The sequence below is a fragment of the Gymnogyps californianus genome, chromosome 1 (genome assembly GCF_018139145.2).
Source record: "Gymnogyps californianus isolate 813 chromosome 1, ASM1813914v2, whole genome shotgun sequence".
Lineage (NCBI taxonomy): Eukaryota > Metazoa > Chordata > Aves > Accipitriformes > Cathartidae > Gymnogyps > Gymnogyps californianus.
In genome coordinates this window covers 81,315,657-81,336,766 of record NC_059471.1, presented here as the reverse complement: position 1 = coordinate 81,336,766, position 21,110 = coordinate 81,315,657, and the positions used below count along the sequence as shown (strand labels likewise).

General features: G+C 38.4%; 1 protein-coding gene across 1 annotated transcript in view; it reads left to right on the top strand.

Annotated features, from left to right (window-relative positions):
* Positions 1-21,110, top strand: part of MID1 (midline 1) — a 253,489-nt gene that overhangs the window by 191,220 nt on the left and 41,159 nt on the right. Inside the window, exon 3 of the mRNA XM_050896708.1 lies at positions 16,739-16,834. Coding sequence (XP_050752665.1) covers positions 16,739-16,834 — 96 coding nt within the window. The remainder of the gene's footprint in view (positions 1-16,738; positions 16,835-21,110) is intronic.

Here is a 21,110-nt window from a genome sequence, read left to right as displayed (position 1 = left end):
CAAACACTGTGCTTTTAGATCTGGAATATGACCCTGCCTTGGGTCATCAGGTGGGAGAAGTCATTACAAGGATATTGTAATTTGGTTTTAGTAGCCCTGAGCTGTACCGTGATGGTACACGTACCGTCTGGTCAGCTGGGAGTCTGCAGCTCAGCTAGCGTTGACAATCTTCAGAGCTTTTAGTTGCAAAACTGTGATGTACAGTTTTTTCAGATCTTGCCTGAATTTGGAAAGACTGGCAGCAAAAGGCAAAAAGGCATATACCTGGCACAGAAACCTCTCCTGCCAAATTTAATTCCAGCTTTCAAAGCACTGAAGCAGCAGAGCAAGACTTTTTATCATTGATGGCAGCATATTTCCCCTAGCCTGTTTTGTGAAATTAGCTGGTGGTTTTATCTGGCATTTTCATAAAAATAAAAATTAAGTAAAATCAGGCCAAAGAAACACTGTAACTGGAAAATTTAATCTGGAATAACTAAAGTTTGACATTGCTGTATGTGAAATCAGGATCTAATAATGGGAAAATGTCAAATGTGCATAATCATAGGTGAAACTACAATCCCTGCTGATATGAGTAACAGCTTTAAAAAGTCTGAAATATGTTCTAAATAGTTGAGGATAAATTATGAACTGAGCTACATCTCTGGAAATCATCTGATTCTTACATTCAACTGATGGCTGAATTTAGCCCTTTGTGTATAGCAAAACTTCTACTTTTTAAAACTTGCTGCAGGCAGACATTATAAATTCTCAGCTTTCTAAGGCCAGACATGACCACAGTAATTGCAGAATCTGACCTCATGTGCAAGAGAGACTGCAACATTTTGCATACTAATTCTTTTATTTCACCTAAAACTCACAGTTGAACAAGAAGATAGCCGTTAGTGTATCTAAATCCAGCTATCAATATGCATATATTCGGGGGGGGGGGGGGGGGGGGGCCTGTTTCCTGGGTTGTGTTCAAGAGAAGAGGTTGAGCCTAATGGCCGTAATGACATGACTGTAACTTAATGGGAACACACCACTAGCAAAACAGTCCAATTAACAGGGGATGTACTGAGCTGAAATAAATGGTTTTAAGTGATGATCAGCCTGGTGTGAAATTATAAACTCCATTGTTATTATCAAAATGACTAATTACAGCTCTGATGCAGAATAGCACTCAAATTTTTAAATCTGTGGGACTAAACTGAAAATGCTTTCAGCCTTTTGCAAGACCTCCAGGGAAAAATTAAGAGAGTGCAATTTTTAGCTTGCATTTTTATTTAATCAGTGCATTATTTCAGTACAAAGTATTATATAGTATTTCTTTCCTCTTTCTCCAGTCTTTTTTTAAATTGAGTTTCCAGAGGATGTCCTAATTAGGAGACCCATACTGTATACCCTCAAAAGAATTAAGGATTTCACTTCAGCTAAGTGGCATTTTTGACTGGGGAAAAAAAGCACAATTTAATGGGACAGAACAAAACAGGGCAGCCAGGCTATTCAGGGAAAACTGAGAAATAGGCACAAGTTTTATATAAGGATTTGTAATTCATTTAGGTGGTGCTCCTTTCTTTACACTTTTCTAACACTGTATAGTACTAAATTATCTTAATTTAATTTGTACTTCTACGTAAAGCAATCCACACACATTTTAAGGCTTTTTCTTCCTTTTGCCCTACAGCTTTCATATCAAGTAACCAAATGTTAAAAGCAGTTAAAAGCAGGCTTGAGTCTGTTCTCTCCATTGATGGATTTTAAAATTAAAGCTCTTTGAAACTTTCATGCCTGTCAGTGCAGCCCAGAAGCACTAAACCACAACTGTCTGGTGCTACATGCTGACAGACTAAGTCTTGAAAAAAGGGTGGCAATTTTTCCCCCCTTGCTTAGAGTGCCCAACCAATGCTGAATGGAGGAAAATAAATCAGATTTTTCTTTTTAGTAGAGTATATGAAATAGTAAAGGCTGACGATGCCTTGGAGTTCCTGTTCTGTTTTATTTATCATCTCTCACAATTGCCCTGAAAACTGAAAACATCTCTTAATGAATTACAGTCTCTTTCTTTGTGACAGAAACTTCATTAAATTCTTTATATAAAAATTATTTAAGGCTCAACTGTCTCTCTTAAAAGATCTTCAGATTTTCACAATTTTAGTAAAAGTTATGATTTATGAAGGTAAGCATCTTAATTACCGAATTACAGAATAATTTAGTTTGGGAGACCTCTGGAGGTTATCTAGTCCAGCCCCCTGCACAATGAGGGCAGGTTGCTTAGGGACTAACTATTTTGAATATCTTCGAGGATGGAACCCCACAGCCTCTTCGGGCAACCTCTTCCAGCACTTGAACACCTTCAAGGTGACAACAGCCACCTTTGCTGTGAGAGCAGATGGTCAGCTTGTTGTCCACCAGGATCCGTGGGGCCTGCACGTGCAGGCCCCGTGCAATCATCAGGGTGAACAGCTGTTTTACCACGTACAGTGTTGCCTTAAAGAAAATCACCAAGTTGTGCTATTAGGTGCATTGCTTTTACAGTGATTTCCTTTTCTTTCATTCACATTTGATTTTAGTGCTAGTTGTTCGTCCCTGAGCCTCAAAAGCATTTTTGATGTATAAATTTCATATGTACCTAAGACATTTCTGAAGGTACTGTAAAGAACTCTGCAAAATGAAACAAACCAGACTTCTATTTACTTTGAAAAGCACCCGGCAGCTAATGTCATCCACTGGAGACATACCGCAGTGCATGTTTAGTAATGGGAATGTACAGCCTTAAAGGTCTGGACAACCCCATCAGGAACTACTGAAATCTCCTTTTTTTCAAACATGCAGTTTCAAAATGACATTCAGCAGCAAGACAGTAATTTTTCATAAAATGTTTCTGAGGTTCTAGTTTTAGAAGTCTGAATTGGGAATGTTTATCCAGTAAGTTTTCAGTTCAATCATGCGTCAATGGACTGTGGCAAGGGCAATGTACCTCTATTATGTCAAACCTAGGCATCTTTGAGTCATTGCTTTTGTTGTCATTGGTAATCATGTATGTGTTGTTTGAGCAATAGTTTGATATCAAATATACTGATAGTACTCTGACAACAAAGTAGTAATTAATCAATATCTTGAGTGCCCAGATTACTTGTCTGTACAAGCATGTGTTACCAGCTCACGGTATCTGTGACAGGAGGGACCTTCTTCTTAACTTTATTGGCTTCTGATGAATCTCATTCAAAGCCTACTGACTCAGTAGAAAAACTACTATAGCCTTCAGTGGGTTTTGGATTAAAGGCATTTGATCTTAGGGAAATTGAATAATCTGTAAAATAAGGATCATAATGTTTCTCTCTTGTAAAAGTAATTGAAATTCATAGAGGGAAAGTACAAAGTATGCACTATTACTGTTTTATCTCTATTAAGAAAACTGGTTTTATCAATTTTTATTTAATTACTTAAATGAGTAACTTAAGGCATTTTAAGGCCTCATGTATTTGGTGTTTCATTTGTTTCTTTCAGTTGAAACAAGGTGGTTACTATGGAAACAAAGACATTGCAAGATTTGAGTTGCTGTTAGCTTTGGGAACAAATACATTATTACAAAAACAAAAAACCCCTGAGATATTGAAATATAAAGTAGAATAAGATCCTTATTAATTAACAAATCCTGGGTAAAAGCTAGTTTTATACTCTGTGTGGAATAGGAACCACTCTGGCAGGAAAAATGAAAAAAATGAAAGCTAATGGAGCTGTCATTTCAATATTCAATAATATTATCTAGAATATGCAATTTCCCAGGTGTAATTCCTGTATCCTGCATGAACAGTTACAACAAAGTGAACAGCTTGCTGACACCAACTTGCTTTTCCTGTCACAGTGTAACTGCAAAATGTATATGCTTCTAGAAACAGCAGAGCAATTGGGAAAATAGAGCCGCTCTCGACATCAGTTATGCGGGCAATATATGGCATAGTCCTCCTGGCACCCCCTCAGCTATTTGCACAATTATTTTCTTGGCCATCTCCCAGACTTGCATGTTTATGCACGGGGCAAACAGGCATGCGTGCAGAAAGGAGGAATCGAAGCCCCTCAGTCTGGGAGAGCCTGACGTCCTGAGGGTTGACAAGTGTCCAAGCTAACCTGTAGGTTGATTTCACTGGAGTATTTGCTAAAACACACCCATATGCATGCGCACACATGCACATGCACACAGAACCACGCTTAAAAGAATGATTCAATTATAGATAAAGCTCTTTAACTAATAAAAATACTTAATAAATCATAAATCGTAGAACACCCCAGTTTGGAAGGGACCTCAAAAGATGATCTGGTCCAACCTTTCATGTGAAAGGGAGCCTAGATGAAGTTATCTCGACTATCTGTCCAATTGCATCTTGAAGACCTCCAGTGATGAGGAGGTCTACCATGTCCCTGGGGAGGCTGTTACAGTAAATGCTTGTTCCCATTGTAAAAAATGTCTTTCTTACATCGAGGTGAAGCGTCTCCCGGTGCAACTTGCACCCGTTGCCCCTTGTCTTCTCCGTGTGGCTCCTTGTGAAGAGAGAGTCCTCTTTGTAGGTGCCCTTTAAGTACGGGAATACTGTGATGAGGTCCTCCTCAGCCTTTTCTTCTCCAGGGAGAAGAGATCTAACTCCTTCAGTCAAGGAAAAGAAAAAAGGAAATTAAAGAGCTATATTTTCATGGACTGTTTTAAAAACTGCTGAGTGTATGAAATCAGGCTCAGCCCTCAATGAGTATTGTGTGACCTCAAAATGCTGTTGTTGATCATGCACAGAAACACCAGACGAGACTCTGTGTTCTACCTCTACACCATTTACACATTGCATAACTTATTTTTCCATGGTACAGAACATGTATGAGTACCTATGTAAATGCATGCTTGTTTGTGTATGTTTTATATGGCTAAAGAGAAGGTGTTTCTCACGAAGTCTGTAGGCCTGACTCTCAGAAACAACGGATGTAGAAAATACAGACCTGAGGTAATGTACTGGGTGAATCAAGTCCATGTCTTTTCTCCAAAGAAAACTTTGTCTGAGATCAAAATCTAAATCAGTTAATCGAAGGCCCCAAGTAAATACTTCCATGGGCTTTACAGTTTTTATATCTTCCCAAAGTGCCATGAAAAGCATACTTATATAATCAGCATTGGCTCATGTTTTCAGTGGAAAAAGTTTGCCAGCCGTGATAGTAGGGAAAACTTCAAAGGCTGTGATAAATCAAATGAATAATTTGTCCGGAGGAAGTCTGTATTAATTGGTCACGTTATCTAAATGTGTCAAATGAAATGTTAAGATCTCCCTCTCTCTTTCTCCAGGAGTAATTGGATTTGCACATCTCTCTAAATTGCTAGTCTTTTCACCAAAATGTAAGCACATTTATTTTTCATTACCTGAATGCCTGTCATGATAAATGGTTACAGAAAAGTGTCCAAAGCTATATGGGAGGGTTCAGGCAGGCTGATTCTACATTTTCCTACTGTTAGCCCACCTGATGTGAAGATGATCAACAGGCCATGTAAGACTAGCTCAGTTCTGCATCCCTAATTTAGATATGTTGAACTGGATGAGATGAAAGGGTCTAAGATTCTTTGTAAATCATTCAAAGGTAAGTTAGAAGGCTTCGTTACTCACACATGAGTTCCTCTAGAGGACCATCATTTCTGCATTTGGCATTCTGGGGGAAGAAAAGGTAACAGGAAAATGGCACTTCAAAATCTTTTTGATTTTTCTTAAGTTTCTAAGGTTTTAGAGAAGGGTTGGGTTATACCTATACTTGCTGTTCTTATAGAAAAGGAACTGTGGATTTAAATGTTTTATCCTCTGTTACTCATAAGTATTTTGTTCTTAATTGGGCATTTATGAAATTCTAGTATATATATGTAGTTAAAAATTGCTTTGGTTTTCTGTGCATTAAATGCTCTCTTTTCTGATGCCAGATTTACCAAACTTACTAATGCAAATGTGGATGTTTAACATTAAGGCCAAAGACAAAGCATCTTGTCCTTATTTTATTAGTAAAATGTTCAAATTCTCTTCCTATTAGAACATGCGGATCTCTTATTAATTGTTCCACTTCTCTTATGAAGAGAACACATAGATCTTTCCTTAGTGTTCTGCCTTTCAGCTGAGAATCTGAAATGTCAAGAAAACAGAGGAAGTTCCAACTCAGAAGCTGCAGTACAAAATAACGTGTTAGAAATTGAAACAGTGACAGATAAACCTGTGCTTGCACAGTGCGAGTTTGAAATCTTACAGGCACACATATTTGGACTTCTATTTACACTTTTTTTCTAAAAACGTCCTTTGATTTAATATGATGTCATCTATCGCCTTGCCAAACTACAGCAGAATTGTTATTTTTTAATGGTATGTTTTAAATGTATTGAGAGACCGGAGTTCTGTGGTGCTACTAGGAACGTATTGTCACAATCCACTGATTCTTACCGACAGAAGTTTTACCCTGGCTATGCTTTCAAGCTGTGTGTAAGCTGAAGCAAAAAATGGAAAATAACTTTTGGAATATAATGATGGGACCTCAAGTATTGACAAAGTAGAACTGGCTTGAGTTACGTTTATGGTTTGGCATGCTACAAGTGATTTATTATCATAGGAACATAGTAAAAATAAACTACAAGAGTACTTGCAAACGTGCTTTCTTGAGCTAAAATTCACTACTTCGAAGTATCCTCATGCAATTGTTCATATTAGTATGAACAATTCATTAGTTCATACTAATTGATTAGTTCACATTGGTAAAATGAAACTCATCTGTGATTATCTGCAATGCTGAAATAAATGAAATACGCAAGTCCGCTGTGGCTTCCACATGGGACATTTGCTTTTGGCTTGGTTTTTTTAACCATTCCATATACTTTGTCAAGGGCTGTTAAATAATAATCTGTCCTTGAATTACTGGCCCCTCAAATGATGGTTGGATTAACGTTGAATTGATTATTGCATTTTAATCTGAGTGAATGTGCATTCCAGTAGGGACTGAGAAATAATGTCTTAGCAAGGGAAGGAAAGGAATTATTTCTTTGGGTGCTCCCCTGGCTGTAGCACACACCCCTCACCCCCTGAGCATTTTCTTGAGCATCCAAGTTACTTTCAGACCTTCCACCCAGAAATTCTTGGCACCGTGCACCGCTGGGAAAGCAAGAGCCAGCAACCGGGTTCAACTCAGGTTCATAAAATCTACAAGGAGGTGAGGGGCATGTCGTAGCAGCAGCTGGGCAGGTCACAGCATGACCAAAGAAAAAGGAACAAAATACATACGTGTTTTGGAGGTAAGAGTGGTGAGGGAGAGCAGGATGTCTGGGAATGGGGTTGGGTCCACTGCTGAGGTAGGGGGAGGAATAGCTTTTAGTGTTGTACATTAAACGAGAGAGGATGATACTTCTGCCTGCTGGCTATTTCCTTGGTATGCTTTTCTTTCGTTTATCGGTTGCAAATACAAGGCAAAAAGGAAGTGCTGTTTTTGTTGTGGTTATTTTTCCAGTGGATCAATATTTAAATTATACTCAGACTTGAACCTCATTTTCCAACCAAAAGCTCCTATGTTTCTGTTGTTGTTCGTTTGGTTTAGTTATTGTCATCTTTGGGTTTGGGGCTTTTCTTTGTTGTTTTTTTTTTTGTTGTTGTTGGTTGGTGAATTTGAAATCTGGAGTTGATCTCTGATGAAGTATTGGCAATAAGGGTTAGGCAGCTCAGAACAGAAACTTCACCTGAGTGTGACAGAAATATGAAACAAAATCTGATTCCGAATCATGATCTGTACCTTGCAATTTATACTCACTATTTAGTTTAAACTTAGCTCATCACCATCACGTTGTTTTAATAAGTCCTTAAGTATGTAATTGTACTAAAATTATTTAACATTATTCTCTGATTTTATCCATAGGAACTTGTAAAGTCAAAGATTTAAATATAGTAACAACTTTGTAGCTGAAATCTGAATTAAGGATGATTATTTCCCTAACTCCTAAATTCAAGATGTGGTGCTTGGTCAAAAGGTTTGTACAGAAAAATACTGCTAAATTATATTATCAGGCCAGATTGACAAGTATTTTAGATGAATGTTTAAGCCTTCTTTTCAGAAAAATACTTAAGCCCATGTCTAAACTTTAAAACTGTGAGTGACTCAAGTTCACCATGCCAAACTTCTTTCAGGGCATTTAGTCAATATACTAGAGAGGTTTAGTATACTGAATAGGAAATAGAGCAAATTAAGAGAAGAAAACACAGAGAGATTTACACTTCTGTCTAGACCAAGCTCTAACTGTGGGCAGCAAGGCAATGAGCGTGTGCCAGAATGAGCATTAAACTGGACGGATGCCAACTCTTTTATTGCGAGTAACCTCTTGCAGCTGGAGCCTATTCACTGGAAGGAAAAGGCAGAGCCACCAATTACTTCAGTGGCGCAAAACCAGAGCGCTCCAGAGTGGAAGAATTAGCTCATGGTGTACTTCTTGGCAAAATCCTGGGGAGTTTATAAACACACAAAAAAATACCATAAAACGTAATTGTAAGTGGTGCTTTGTTTAGTATGATTCACCCTAAGTCAGAGTTGGGTCTTTCTGGTTGACTGGTTGGTTGACACTTGCCTCATGCACCATGCCATTGGACAGTGGGATCGGTGTTTTCCGAAAGAGGTGCTGTGCCCTGGCGTCACTTGGGCTTACCGATGGTGCCTGTATGGCTCCTAATATGCCACCAGAGCAACAGCTGAGAATATATTATGTTCACAGATGCACCTGTTTCCTCTCTGTAGAGGACTTGCACAGAAAGTCACTCCCATTTCTTGAATAACAACTGCTGATAGTCTATTTAGCCCAACTGCTAGACGCTGCACCAGTAGCAGCCAAAGCCAGTGTGTGCCCTGGGTGTCCTAGTCCTTCCAGCTCTGCCAGGAGATGGACTTCCAGCTTCGTTCTCCAGATGGACAATTAATACCCTCAGGAGGGCAATCTATACAGGTCCTTCAAAGTGCTGTTTGCCATACTGAGAAACATAAATGCAGATGGGTGCAGCTGCCTCAAATGTCAGCTTTGTTACAGGCCAGCAGAAAGAGCTGAATTAAGTTTGTGACAGCTCCACCGGTCTGCTACCTAACACAGACCTAATCACCATGTTGACCTTCTCTACTCCTTGCCTATCTAGCCGTCCTTTCTAACCTGCCAGTTTTGCATAATAATGAATTGCTTTTTATACATACCTGGTTAGATAAGATGGAATTTTTCAACCGCAAAATGCAGTAATATGTACTGACTGATTAAAACCAGATTTTTTTCCATAATACAACCTCTTAAATAAAATACAAACTTTCAGAAATGTTTAGGCAGACGTCTGTAGAAGCCAGGACTTTAATAACACTGCATAAATTGTGGTTCTTTAGATGAGCTTTTTGCTTTCTCATCATATAAATGTCTGTCATTAGTTATATGCAAAACTCAGAATTTCAGTTTTTGGAATGAATACTTCCCAGATCTCGCTTGCGCAAGATTAGATTAGGCATGTCATGAGCAGGAGCTCTTGTTGAACTCCTGGTTTTAAGTATGTTCCATGTCCTGGGAGGTTGGAAGTGGATGCAGCCAGGATGCTGCAGGACGGCTATGCAACAGTTCAAATTCTCCTTAACCCCCGTCATTGCACTGGATTAGCCCATGGGGAAAAAATGAGCTTAGGGACTCTCTAGCTCTCCACAATAAGTCTTCAATGATATGCTTTAAATGCAGGGTGTCTGGTATTTGTTGTGCTCTTTTAACACTTCAGCTTCCAGTTTGACTACTGCATTGAAGCAAAAAAAAAAAAAAAAAAAATCAAATATATTGGGCCTCAAATGTATCTACAGTTTTGCAAACCTTTATTAACTCACATATCAGTCCAAGACTGGTTTTGATTTTTAATTTAGCCAAATGCTTAATCTAGTCTTTCTTGATCCTTGATTCCTGATTATTATTCTGGTGCTTCTTTGATTAATGACTCATTAGAAATAGGGCTGAACCAACCTCCCAGATCCCAGCCAAGCCAACATTTGGATGTCTTCTAATAGTTTAATTGAAATGGGAAGCTCTAAAAAATTGCTTGTCCTATATAGTCAGTTTTGTCACTGTTTAAACTGGGACAAAGTTCTTATAACGTTTGAATGTCCTCAGAAAACAAATTGCTTTCTCTGTTTAAAAGAAAATGTTATTTTCTTTTCATTTTTTGTATGTCCATTTCACATTATAATATTGAAAATAACTAGAGCAGTGTCAGTTCCATTGACCTGTGTTCTTGGTAGTCATGGTCCCTGTTACAGGCAGAATATATTTTAAGTATATATATTGTTTCTTTCCCAAACCTAATACTGCACAGCAAAGGAAAACTTTTGCTATAGTGTACTATATATATAGTTCTCATCCTGTCCTTTTTCCTCAGAGGCCCCAGTTGTGAAATTTCTCTTATGCTCTGAGAAAGGGAGAAGAAGCAGTGAAGGAAGACTAAAAAGCATTGCAGCAAAGCAACTCACAAGGCAGATGAGTGTAGTTAAATCGAAGGGCAGAGCTGTGGCTGCAGGTGGCAAGCACCCAGGGTATATTTGAGGGCACAGCTTTGGAGAGAAGTGAGAGTGCAGTTGTAGGTTTTCCCTAGAATGTTGTCCTCTCAGTTAATAAAGATTTTATGTGGTCAAGAATCTGAAATGCTTGGATTTCCTTTAATTTCCACAATGTCCCATTTTAAATAAGGGTTAGTAAAAAAATAAGCAACATTCCTATGAAATATGTAAATAGACCCAACTTAGTTAACATCATTTAAGTCATAGTGGCTTCAAATGCAGCTATTTTTATTGCACTTTTAATAAAAATAGTCCTGGACAATTAATTAACAGTGCAGTATCTCATGGGTCTTTCCTTGTGATATACTGTAATCACTTGAGGTAAAAATCTTAGTCCCCAGGAGTGTATCAGCATCATAGCTGTTATTTCTTTTCACACAGAAATGTGGAGTGCAGTTGTCAAGCTCTGCACATTTGAGACTTGAGGTCAATCATTCCTATTAACCGCAAATGTTACCATTCCCTGACTGGAGAAATACAGGGTCGAGCATGTGTATCCTACGGAAGAGTAGTCATCTGTTTCAGGACAAGTACATAGAATAAAAATTAGCTTAAGTTTTTCCATGTGCACCTGGCATGTCCATTTAAATAAAGAACACCAAAGGAAATACTAAACTCGCATACACCCAAAACCTGGCTCAAAACCGTGCTTGATATTCTAGCAGTTCTTCTGGAATTGATTGGCAACTTTTTTAATAGGTCAGACACAAGTCCTGCACGCAACAGGCCTAGTTCATAGGGTATGTCACCATGATGAGGTGGAAATGTAACTGGAGCACATGCAAGCATAACTTCTTCAAGCTAGGAGGAAGAACAGTTGCAGTGAAGATGTGGTTGCATGGAATTTGTTAGCGACAGGGTGTATATTTATGATCTCTAGCCAGCCTGCATGTACTAAAGACTGATCTGCCATGTCAACACCGCTAGCTTGAGTGAGTTAGGATACAATCACACTTCTGCTTTGTGGTGTTTTATTCCTCATCTCTGTTTTACTACAGTGTAACTGTGTGGCTTTTGGTTACATGCTTTAACCAACCAAATCTGAAAATACATAATCTCTGTTTCAGTTTGACCATTTGTAGAGAGATGATGGGAGAGTAGCTGTGGTTCTTATGAAACCTATATAATTACTAAACCTAATTTCCACTATGCAGGGCTCTGATAAGACCAGAAAGCTCTCCAAAGTTGTTTTCTTCTTTAAACAAGGAGGTAGCCTCAAAATATGCCTTACTCTGGTTGGTTCTACACCAGGAGCAAAGGAAATGCAAACTGCTGTCATAGTTTGCTGCCAAAAGGCTTTGATCATGATGGATTTGATGTATATGGTGATCAAGGCTGTTGTTACAATGTACTGTCCCACAGTGTGTGAGTCTTAGCATGTACTGCAGTTTCAGTGGACCGGTTCTGAAAGCCTTCCAGTAAGCAGTGAGTGGAAAATACAAATGCTTACTTATATTTACCAATGGCAAAAAAAAGAATATTTTTAATGAGAAAAAGGCAGTGGCTTTACTTCAAATGGAATTTAAAATCTCATTGCAGCTGATAGCTATATGTTTTATTTTGTGGCCCTTTGAACAGACATTTTTTATGGAGCAGAAAAATGCCTCTGAGAAGATGATCTCGGGGATGTTGTTGTCTTCTCTGCTATGACGTAAGGCAGGAGCACACAACTCAGCATTTTTCTTCTTTAGAAGCTTACATTAATTTATTTTGACAGCATTTCCAACCCATATAGTAGCTTAGGACTATCTGTTTGTGCTACCTTCCCATTTTAGACAAGCAATGCTTTGCGTGAGACTGTTAATTTGGCAAAGGGCATGGGTTCACATTTGGTTTTCATAGACTGATAGATTTAAAGGCCAGAAGAGACCATTATGATCATGTAGTCTGACCTCCCACTTCAATCAGGGCACAAGCCTCACGCAATCATTACTGCAACAAGATCATGACTTCCGTGTGAGCTAGACAGCAGCTTAAAGGCATCCAGTCCTGAGTTGCTTTCCTCTGATTTTTAGCATTAATTTTTCCAACTTCATTCTCCAGTCCCTGGATCGTATCATTTTATAGGCATGCAGAGTCAAAATGAAACATCATCCTCAACTGTCCTTTTCAATTACATGTCTGTGATCTCATCTACTTGGATTTATCCCAAGATTATAGGAATATTTATGTTGTATAGTTATCAGACCATGCTAAATGGACACTAAGCATTCTTTTCACTTTATACTGGATGTTGTAAAAACAGTTGCAAAGCATGCATGGAATGTCAAGATCTTGGGCTAGGTCTGCATTGGTAGGTCAGGAAGCATTCAGCCTGGCTTTTGCTTTTTGAGAGCAGTTTGCATCCACTGAGTTAACATGCATGAAGCCTGTTCACAGAGCAAATGCACGGCAACTATTGTCCTTCTTTTAAAAACCAACCCCTGCATTTCTAAGATCAGTTTTTAACAGACAGATAACAATGAAAATTGGCAAGTGACAAAAAAGATAAGGAAAGGCAGGTGCAAATGTTTAAGAAATTATGATTTACCTAGAACATTTCCAAAAATACAGTTGTAATTTGGTTCACCTAAGAGAAACGGCAGTAGAAGATCAGGTGGGAGGAAGGAAGATACTTTGAATAAGCTTATTCTGACACTCATTTTCACATGTACTCATCATAATGTGAGAGCACACTTTCTCCAGACTTAAAACCTGGCTACAATTCACTATCCCAGGAATTCCGGTCTATAGCACTGGATCAATTTTTCAAGATGACCAGAGCTCCAAATCTGCCATTGAAGTTTTACACAACCTGGGAAGTTTCAGGTGTGGATGTGAAATGAGTTTGCAACACTTTGGAAAGTCTGTGAAAAAACGTCTGCTTCTGAAATTTAGACGTCTTGGGTCCTTTCTGGCTCCCCCTATATGGAGTAAAGAAAGAGGGCAGGGCTGAACTCTGCTTCTGGTACCTACTTTCATGTGGTAGCCAAAGTGGTACCATGGTCCGTATGGGAATAGAATAGGGGAAAGAACTAGAGGAAGATACTGTCAAGAGAAAATCTGGGTAAACATACTGCAAGAATTGATCGAGTTTTATGACCTTTAAAAGTCATAAAGTCAGGCCAGTTTTAAGAGCTGTCATTCAGTACTTGCCTAGTGAAACTGGAAAGATTGACATGAATTTCGGAAAGCAGCTGCCAGCTTCTTGCTATCTTATAAAGCATTAATATTAACTGATGTTCTTCAACAAAAGTTTAACAAAATTCTGATAATTCTTGACTTAAAAAGACCCCAATCTCTTGCATACCAAACTGCATGGAAACAAAATTCCAGGTTTTCCAGTTTGAAAATGACACAGTTTGAGGAGCTAGAGCATGGGAATGCATTAACTCCAATTTTTGTAAGGCAACTCACTTGTTTAGTAGTTATCCTCCATTTTCACAGTTGGAAAATGCAGAGGACATCAAGAGACCTGTGTGGGACCATAATAATATATATGGGTTTATGTTTATAATCACTGGACAGGAAGCTGATTCTAAAATTTTGTACTTTATCCAGGATTTGAAAATATCCTGGATATAATAATCTATATATAATCTATGGGTAAATAGATTTCTGTTTCAGAGAAAAATACTTACTCTTCATGTATTAATGGCCTTAGTTGAAGACTAACACTTTCAGGTTATTTAAAATCACTGCAGTGTTCCGTAACAGCTTTAAGAACATTTTTTCTTCATAGTATGTATATGTCCCAACTGTTAGCATTTATTATGTCCAATAATACATTTTAAATTAGGCAATCATCTCAATCAAGAACATACATTTTTCATCTTAAACCTTTTAGTATAAAATATTAGAACACGTACAAAATGAATCTATGAGCAATAAGAAGGTATATAAATATTTCAAGAGTATTTGCACATTTGGATCCCCTTAAACTGGTTTTTAAAGACAAAGGTTATCTGATACTGTAACTATATATGGTATTTGGACTTTGCCTGTGAGTCTCAGCTCTACAAAGGGACAGCTAACAGCACAGCGAACATGCCTTTGCAATTAAATGATCGTTCACAATACAGCTTATGGAAATATAAGATACAGCTCAAACTGTTCAGTAAAGAATGCCCGTTCTTGTTACTCTTTGTTTTAATGGGCTATAAAATAAATGCAGTGTAGAAGGTATTTTTACAGCCAGAGCTTGTGATACACAATATGCATGGCTGTGCTGGGAAGAAAATGCCAAAATTATGTACTTCAAACACCCATCACACTCCTCGGAAGGGTTATGTAGGTAAAGCCATCAAAATGCTGTGCTATCTTTAATGGAACAGGACTGACTGCTCCTCTGGTGTTTACAGCATCAGCCCTGGTTAATGCCAAAGTACGTATGGTTCAGCAATGAAATACTGCCAGCTTCATTTGTTTGGAGCCATCTGCAAGATGGAGTAAGGAGACTACATCGCTGCAGAAAGGGAGGGCGAGGAACAAAGTGTTTTAAAACAGCATGAAATAGAGGGAGTAACAGTGCCAGAAAACACACACACGCGCGCGCACACACACACACACACACATTAAATGCGTGCATGGAGGTGGTAAGGGGAGGAGGGGAAGGATGAGAGAAGTCAGGTGAGTTAATGGTAGCTGAAGGGACTTAAGCGATGGAATAGATGCATCGGGGGGAAAAGTAGTAGTGTGAAGAAAAGAAGCCCATTAATAAAAGATGAGGAGGGATGAAATTAATGAGAGCTCTGCAGAGACACTACAGCCCTTGTGGGGAGAGAAGCACAGGGCCCAGTTCTGGTATTCTTGTTCAGTACTTCCTAGATACTGGGGACTGCTCGGAGGACAAACTACAATTAAAAGGCAGGGGCTGTCAGCCTGTCAGGAATACTAAGCAAGGGACTAGTCTCACACACTTACATAGGTGAATAACTATGAGAAACAGCTTGTCATGCCAGCAGTCCCCAGGTTTTTTAAAATGAAATATATGCCCCTGAAGTTACTGAAATAAATGAGTGTTTACAGTCAGGACTCTTTTTAATGGCTTGCTTCTTTTTCTTCTTCTTTTTTATGTACTTAAGTTATATTTACAGGGGGTTTTTATCTCTGTAGAAACTTTGCATTTTATGCAAAAAAAGGACTTTTTCATGCCCATGTGCTTCCAGAAGATGGAATTTCACGTAAAACAGCAGCTGTCTCGGGATGTGTAGTAAAAAGCGAGGAGCTGGTAGCTGCAAGTTCCACGGTGCACAGCAGGGTCCTGGTCCCAAGGCAGCCAGATCAGGGAGCGGGTCACAGCCGCCACAGACCTCCTCCTCCTCGTGTGCTTGGATTTCCTTCCTGTGGATATGGAGGGGAGAAGGGAGGCTGAAACATTTTGTTGCTAGACCTCAATCTCACATGCAATTGCACAGTGGCCAGGATGCGGCCTCAGATCTGGAAGCTGGAAAGGACTCTGATCTCCCACAGTTGCAGATATTTATTGCAGCCATAATCAGTTGATAAACGCAGACACAAGCCACAAGTTCTCTCTGAAGAACAGTTAGTGGCAGCACAGTCTGTGAGCAGATACTTCATTCTTATGCGTAGAAAGGATGTTTTTCTTTAGAATTATTTATTAAAAAATGTAACTCTACTGAACTAGGGAATTAAATCAATTAGATCAATCCCCCCCAGCACTGCAAATCCCAAGAAGGAAGTGCTGACCCGCCTACTGGGTCCTTACAAGTACAGTCCCACATGCTGAGAGACCTCAGTTAGCAGCAGGCTTTTAAATTCAGATGTTAGACTGAGAGCAGGAAATAAGGAGTCAAAAAGTGTTCTCAGCCACAACAAACCACTTTTTTTGTGAAACACTTTTAGCTTTCCTGTTATTCTCCTTACTCCTTCCCCCCCCGACCAAAACTAATTGCTTAATCTAGTTTTTAGTAGGTCCTTAGAAACTGTATTTTCCAGAACTCACTCTTATTTTGAACTTTTCTGCTCTCTTGTTTTGCCATACTTGATGCATAGACAAAACATCTAATGGAGCATATCAAAATGAAAGTCTCATGTTCCTACCTGTGTAATTACAAAATTCAGATCCTGGAAATATATCCGTTTTTCAACTGTTCACCTAAACATTAAATTCTTCAAAATGCTAATGTGTTCTTTTCTTTCTTTTTGACAGCAAAATTTGGAGAGTAACCTCACCAACCTTATTAAGAGGAATACTGAACTGGAAAGTCTTTTGGCGAAACTCATTCAGACCTGTCAACATGTAGAAGTGAGTACTGACCTCCATTTGAAATACTTGTAAACTTAATTACATTCACTTCTAGCATTCAGGAACAAAAGTTTAAACAAAAAACCCAACAAGCACAGAACTAAATTAAAATAGTGGTAAACTGATTTGGAGCTTTTTCACTGGTAAATGGTATTCTCAATACAGATGACCTCCTTTACATTCCTTCCTATCTCCTTTTAATTATGATACGTTTGTATGGCCCCCACCACTGCTATACTTGAGCACATCACTCACTATCTGTAACATGTTTATCTTTTCGGGTCCTTTGTGAGGTAGAGTAATATTTACAGGTGGAAAACTAAGGCAAAGAAATAGTAACGCCCAGATCCACAACGATATGTAGGTTTCTGTTGGCCACTGATTTTTTTTTTTTTCTCAGAATTAAGTATCTAAATACATACGTAGACTCAAAAGTCATACATGAAATATATTTATCTTCAGAAGAAGAAAGATGCTTACAGGCCTTTGAGTTGCCTCAGTTACATATTGCACTTTGAGTATCACAGAAAATGTTTAGCAGGGAGGGATCTGAATCCGTATTTCCCCAAAATCTGGGGCATTTTTTAGATGGCCCCATGGGGGCTGCTGCTCTACATGCAAATTAAAATAATCACAGACTAATTCAGCCATGGGAGCTGACACAGGAAGAGATCAGAGTCCAAAATAGATTCTTTCTTAGCAAAACTTTACTTTTTGCCACGCTATAAGACCTTTTCAGTTCTTTATAGTACATTCAGGTCAACAAAGCCAAAACCACTATGAACAAGAAGCTTCCATATCATAAAAAACTTGCAAAAGACAACATGAGTTTATGCTTTCTCCCAGTAAATACTATACAAACATCCCCATGATATCAAAACTTTATCACCAGTGCTTTCCTTGTCAGTGTTAGCCTTGAGTCCCAGGTGATGCACCAGATACAAAACATTTTTACCCCTCCTCCAGGTAGAATGTGGCTGGGAAACACTGGATGACTAGGAAAGGCTCAACATCGTGAGGCGCGTGTGCTTGTTGACAGATATACGGGATTCATTGAGATATACCAAGTTTGCAGTGCTATCAGTTTTCATAAGTTCTAAACTCAATTTAAGATGGCATGGGAAAGTTAATGGGATAAGAATCAGAGGAGCTGGCACAACATAAATACTACTGATTCAGAGTGGAACAAACTTTAGACCTCAATCACAGAGAAAAGGTATTTTCAGTTGAACAGCTAATTACTAGTCAGATTAGCAGGGAAAACTTATTTTCCCTGTGAAAAATGGTTGGGGTTTTGTTTGCATTACAATGCTGTCTGTTGACAGGCTTCTGCATAGGACCATTTAACTTCTGACTGGATTGCAATTACTGCAGCAGCTTCATTTACTCAGAGAAGGGCTCACTGTATGTTCCTAGCAGACAGGCAGCATTAAATAATAATGGTGTTGTGTAGAAAAGGTATTCCACTTTGAGTATGATTGTCTATATATGTGAAAGGAAGCCAGGTTTCTTCACCAGCGTTACCTGAGGAATAGCCCTGGGGAATTTGAGAGAGGAAGGTAGCCTTAAGCCAGAGCTTCTGAAACATGGATATAATTTAAGAGAAAGTTAGCTGTGACATAAACGGCTGTAACACAGCCACCTGCCAGCTCTGCAGAAGGGCACTTGGTTTTTAGAGAAGCCTCTTTTTCTTCCTTATAAAGTGCCATGGAAGTTCTCCATAGAGCTGCTTCTTTTCTGTCTTTTTCAGACTAAAATTCAGTGACCTAATTAAGCCCAAGAGCAACTTTTGCTTGTGAATAGTCACATCTTGAAAATTTGGCATCTGCTTAAGTACTTTGTTGACTGTGGTAATGGCACATGCTGCAGAAAAAAAGGAAAAAAAAGTCCTCTCAAAAAACCCAAAGCAACCAAAACCAAACGAAAACAAAAAACAAACCAAAACAAAAAACCCCAAGACTGTTCTTCCAAAGAGATCATCTTATCCATTTTTCTATCTGCTCCACCTCTGTGGAGCCTCACTGACTTCACGGGGCTCAACAAAACCATGAAAGTCTATCCACAGTATCAGACATGAGGTGAACAGCTTGAGTTCTTTGTATAGGCAGCAATAACATCAGGCAGAACAACTGTAGTATCAGCTGCAACGACTGTAGCAGGTAATGAGAGACAGAGACAAGGCATGTTTTCTTCCTCTGTATATAAAACTTGGAGCAAAACCCATGAAGCAGATGGGCTCAGGACAGCATCAGGCCTCTTCTTCATTGGTGGCCTATGTCCAAGATGGGCTAGATCTGGAAAATTTAAAATCGCTCCTCCATCTTCTCTTAATTCTGCAATATATTACCAACTCTAAGGTTTAGTATTACAAAAAATCCAACTTGTTCAACTGGTAACAGATGCGCTACTGTCCCTGGAGTCCTGTTTTAGAAAATTTCTCTGTAGACATAAAGCAATAGCAGCAAAGTTGTTAATGAATTCCTACCATGTTTTATTCATCAAATTAGTCTAATTAGCATTTAAATTAGCTAAATATTAAGAAATGAGCTTCAGTCAAAACCCTGGACCTAGGCCGCACTGGAAATCAGGCAAGTGGGGATGTGGAAGTAAACTTTAAAGCTATCTCAGTTTCTCAGAGCTCTGTGAAAACTTCAGATATGATGTGAATATCTCCAACGTTAGAGAAGATGAGGCTTAGATACATTTTTAAAAAGTCAGTATGCTCTCTTTCTTTGTGCTTCATCGTGACAGAAATTCATCCCAAACCAGGAACCTGAGTGAAGCAAACAGTATATTGGTTGTAACATTAACGTTACAAATTTAAAATTACAAAATATTAGGAAAAGAAAAGCTGAAGTTTCCAATTACTGTATTAGTGTTGCCATATGAACTCACTCAAAGGTTGAAACTGAACAGGTAGTTAATTTTATAGGAAATGTTTTCTTTTTCATTTTTTGATACAATATATTACAGATAATGATGTAAAATACATTGTATACAATTTGTAAACATGTAAAAATATAGGTAGTACACTTCAAAAACTGCTGTTACATACTTTGATTTTCCTTACCTAATTTTAAATCATTTTAATAATATTATTTTAATGTTGATTTAGATTTTGGGGGGTTTAAAACCAGTTGGGAAAAAAAAGAAAAGAAGCTTTGGGTTTCACACATAATTTGAACTTTGAAAAACAAGGAAGGAAAGGAAATTATTATTCCTTGTGTTAAAGTTACCAAGTTTTTATTAAGGGATATATAAACTTAAAAAAAAGTCATGCTAATTAACATTTATTTGTAGAAATAAACACTAACATTTTTTAAAGCCTTTGTCATGTCATAAACCAAAAATTTCAATATTACAAGAAAAATGAAAAAAGGAATGTCTTTTTTTGGCTTTTGATATGGAGCAGAAGCTGATGCTTCTGAAAAGGAACAACAAACAGGCTCTGTGTCTTTTGAATAAATGAATCCTCGCCAGCCAAACCAAATGTTGTTGCAGAGCCACTGTTTCTCATCAACCAAGTGAGCTGTTAATGGCTTACCAGCAACCAGCTTCACTGCAGATTAATTATCTACCCATACATCCATCCCATCAGGCAATTGTAACTTCATCGATAGCAAAGGCCAAATCCCAGTCTCTCTGTGTTTTAAAACTGATGTTTATTCCCTTCTGAAAGGGAGTTATTTTCACTTTTCGCTCACATGAGCAGGCAAGGACTGGTCGGGGATGTTTGTTATCTGGAAGCTGGACGCCTTCTAGCCACCGGGGAGGGGGGATCTGGGGCTGCCTTTCATCACAGCAATGCAGGCATAAATCTTGCCTATTTTTAGATGGAGTTTATCAATTTATGACAGGATTTATCCTGATAGGGAACCTGATCTTGGGAGACTCGAGAAGTCCACTTCCAGTCTTGCATTCCTGTGGGTGGTTCTGGGCATACTGGCAGGAAAACTTTTGTGAATAAATCAAGCCAAAATTGTATTCTTTACTGCTTTAAGTACAGCAGAGATATTATTAAACATTTTGTAATAATAATAATTTTAATATCTGAATGTCTGATTTCATACTTAATATGAAAGTATAGTCTCTGCTAATACTTAGTTTATGGTAACGCTTAATTTTAAAAATCCCATTTTCTCAAAGGGAACCACACCCTGAAAAATGAATGCTTGAGACTATAACACTCCTTTCTGTCCCAAATCTTTCTGTTTTGTTAGGAGCACCCTGGCACACTGGTTTTACTCATCTTTCAGACACATCCCCAACATGTTTT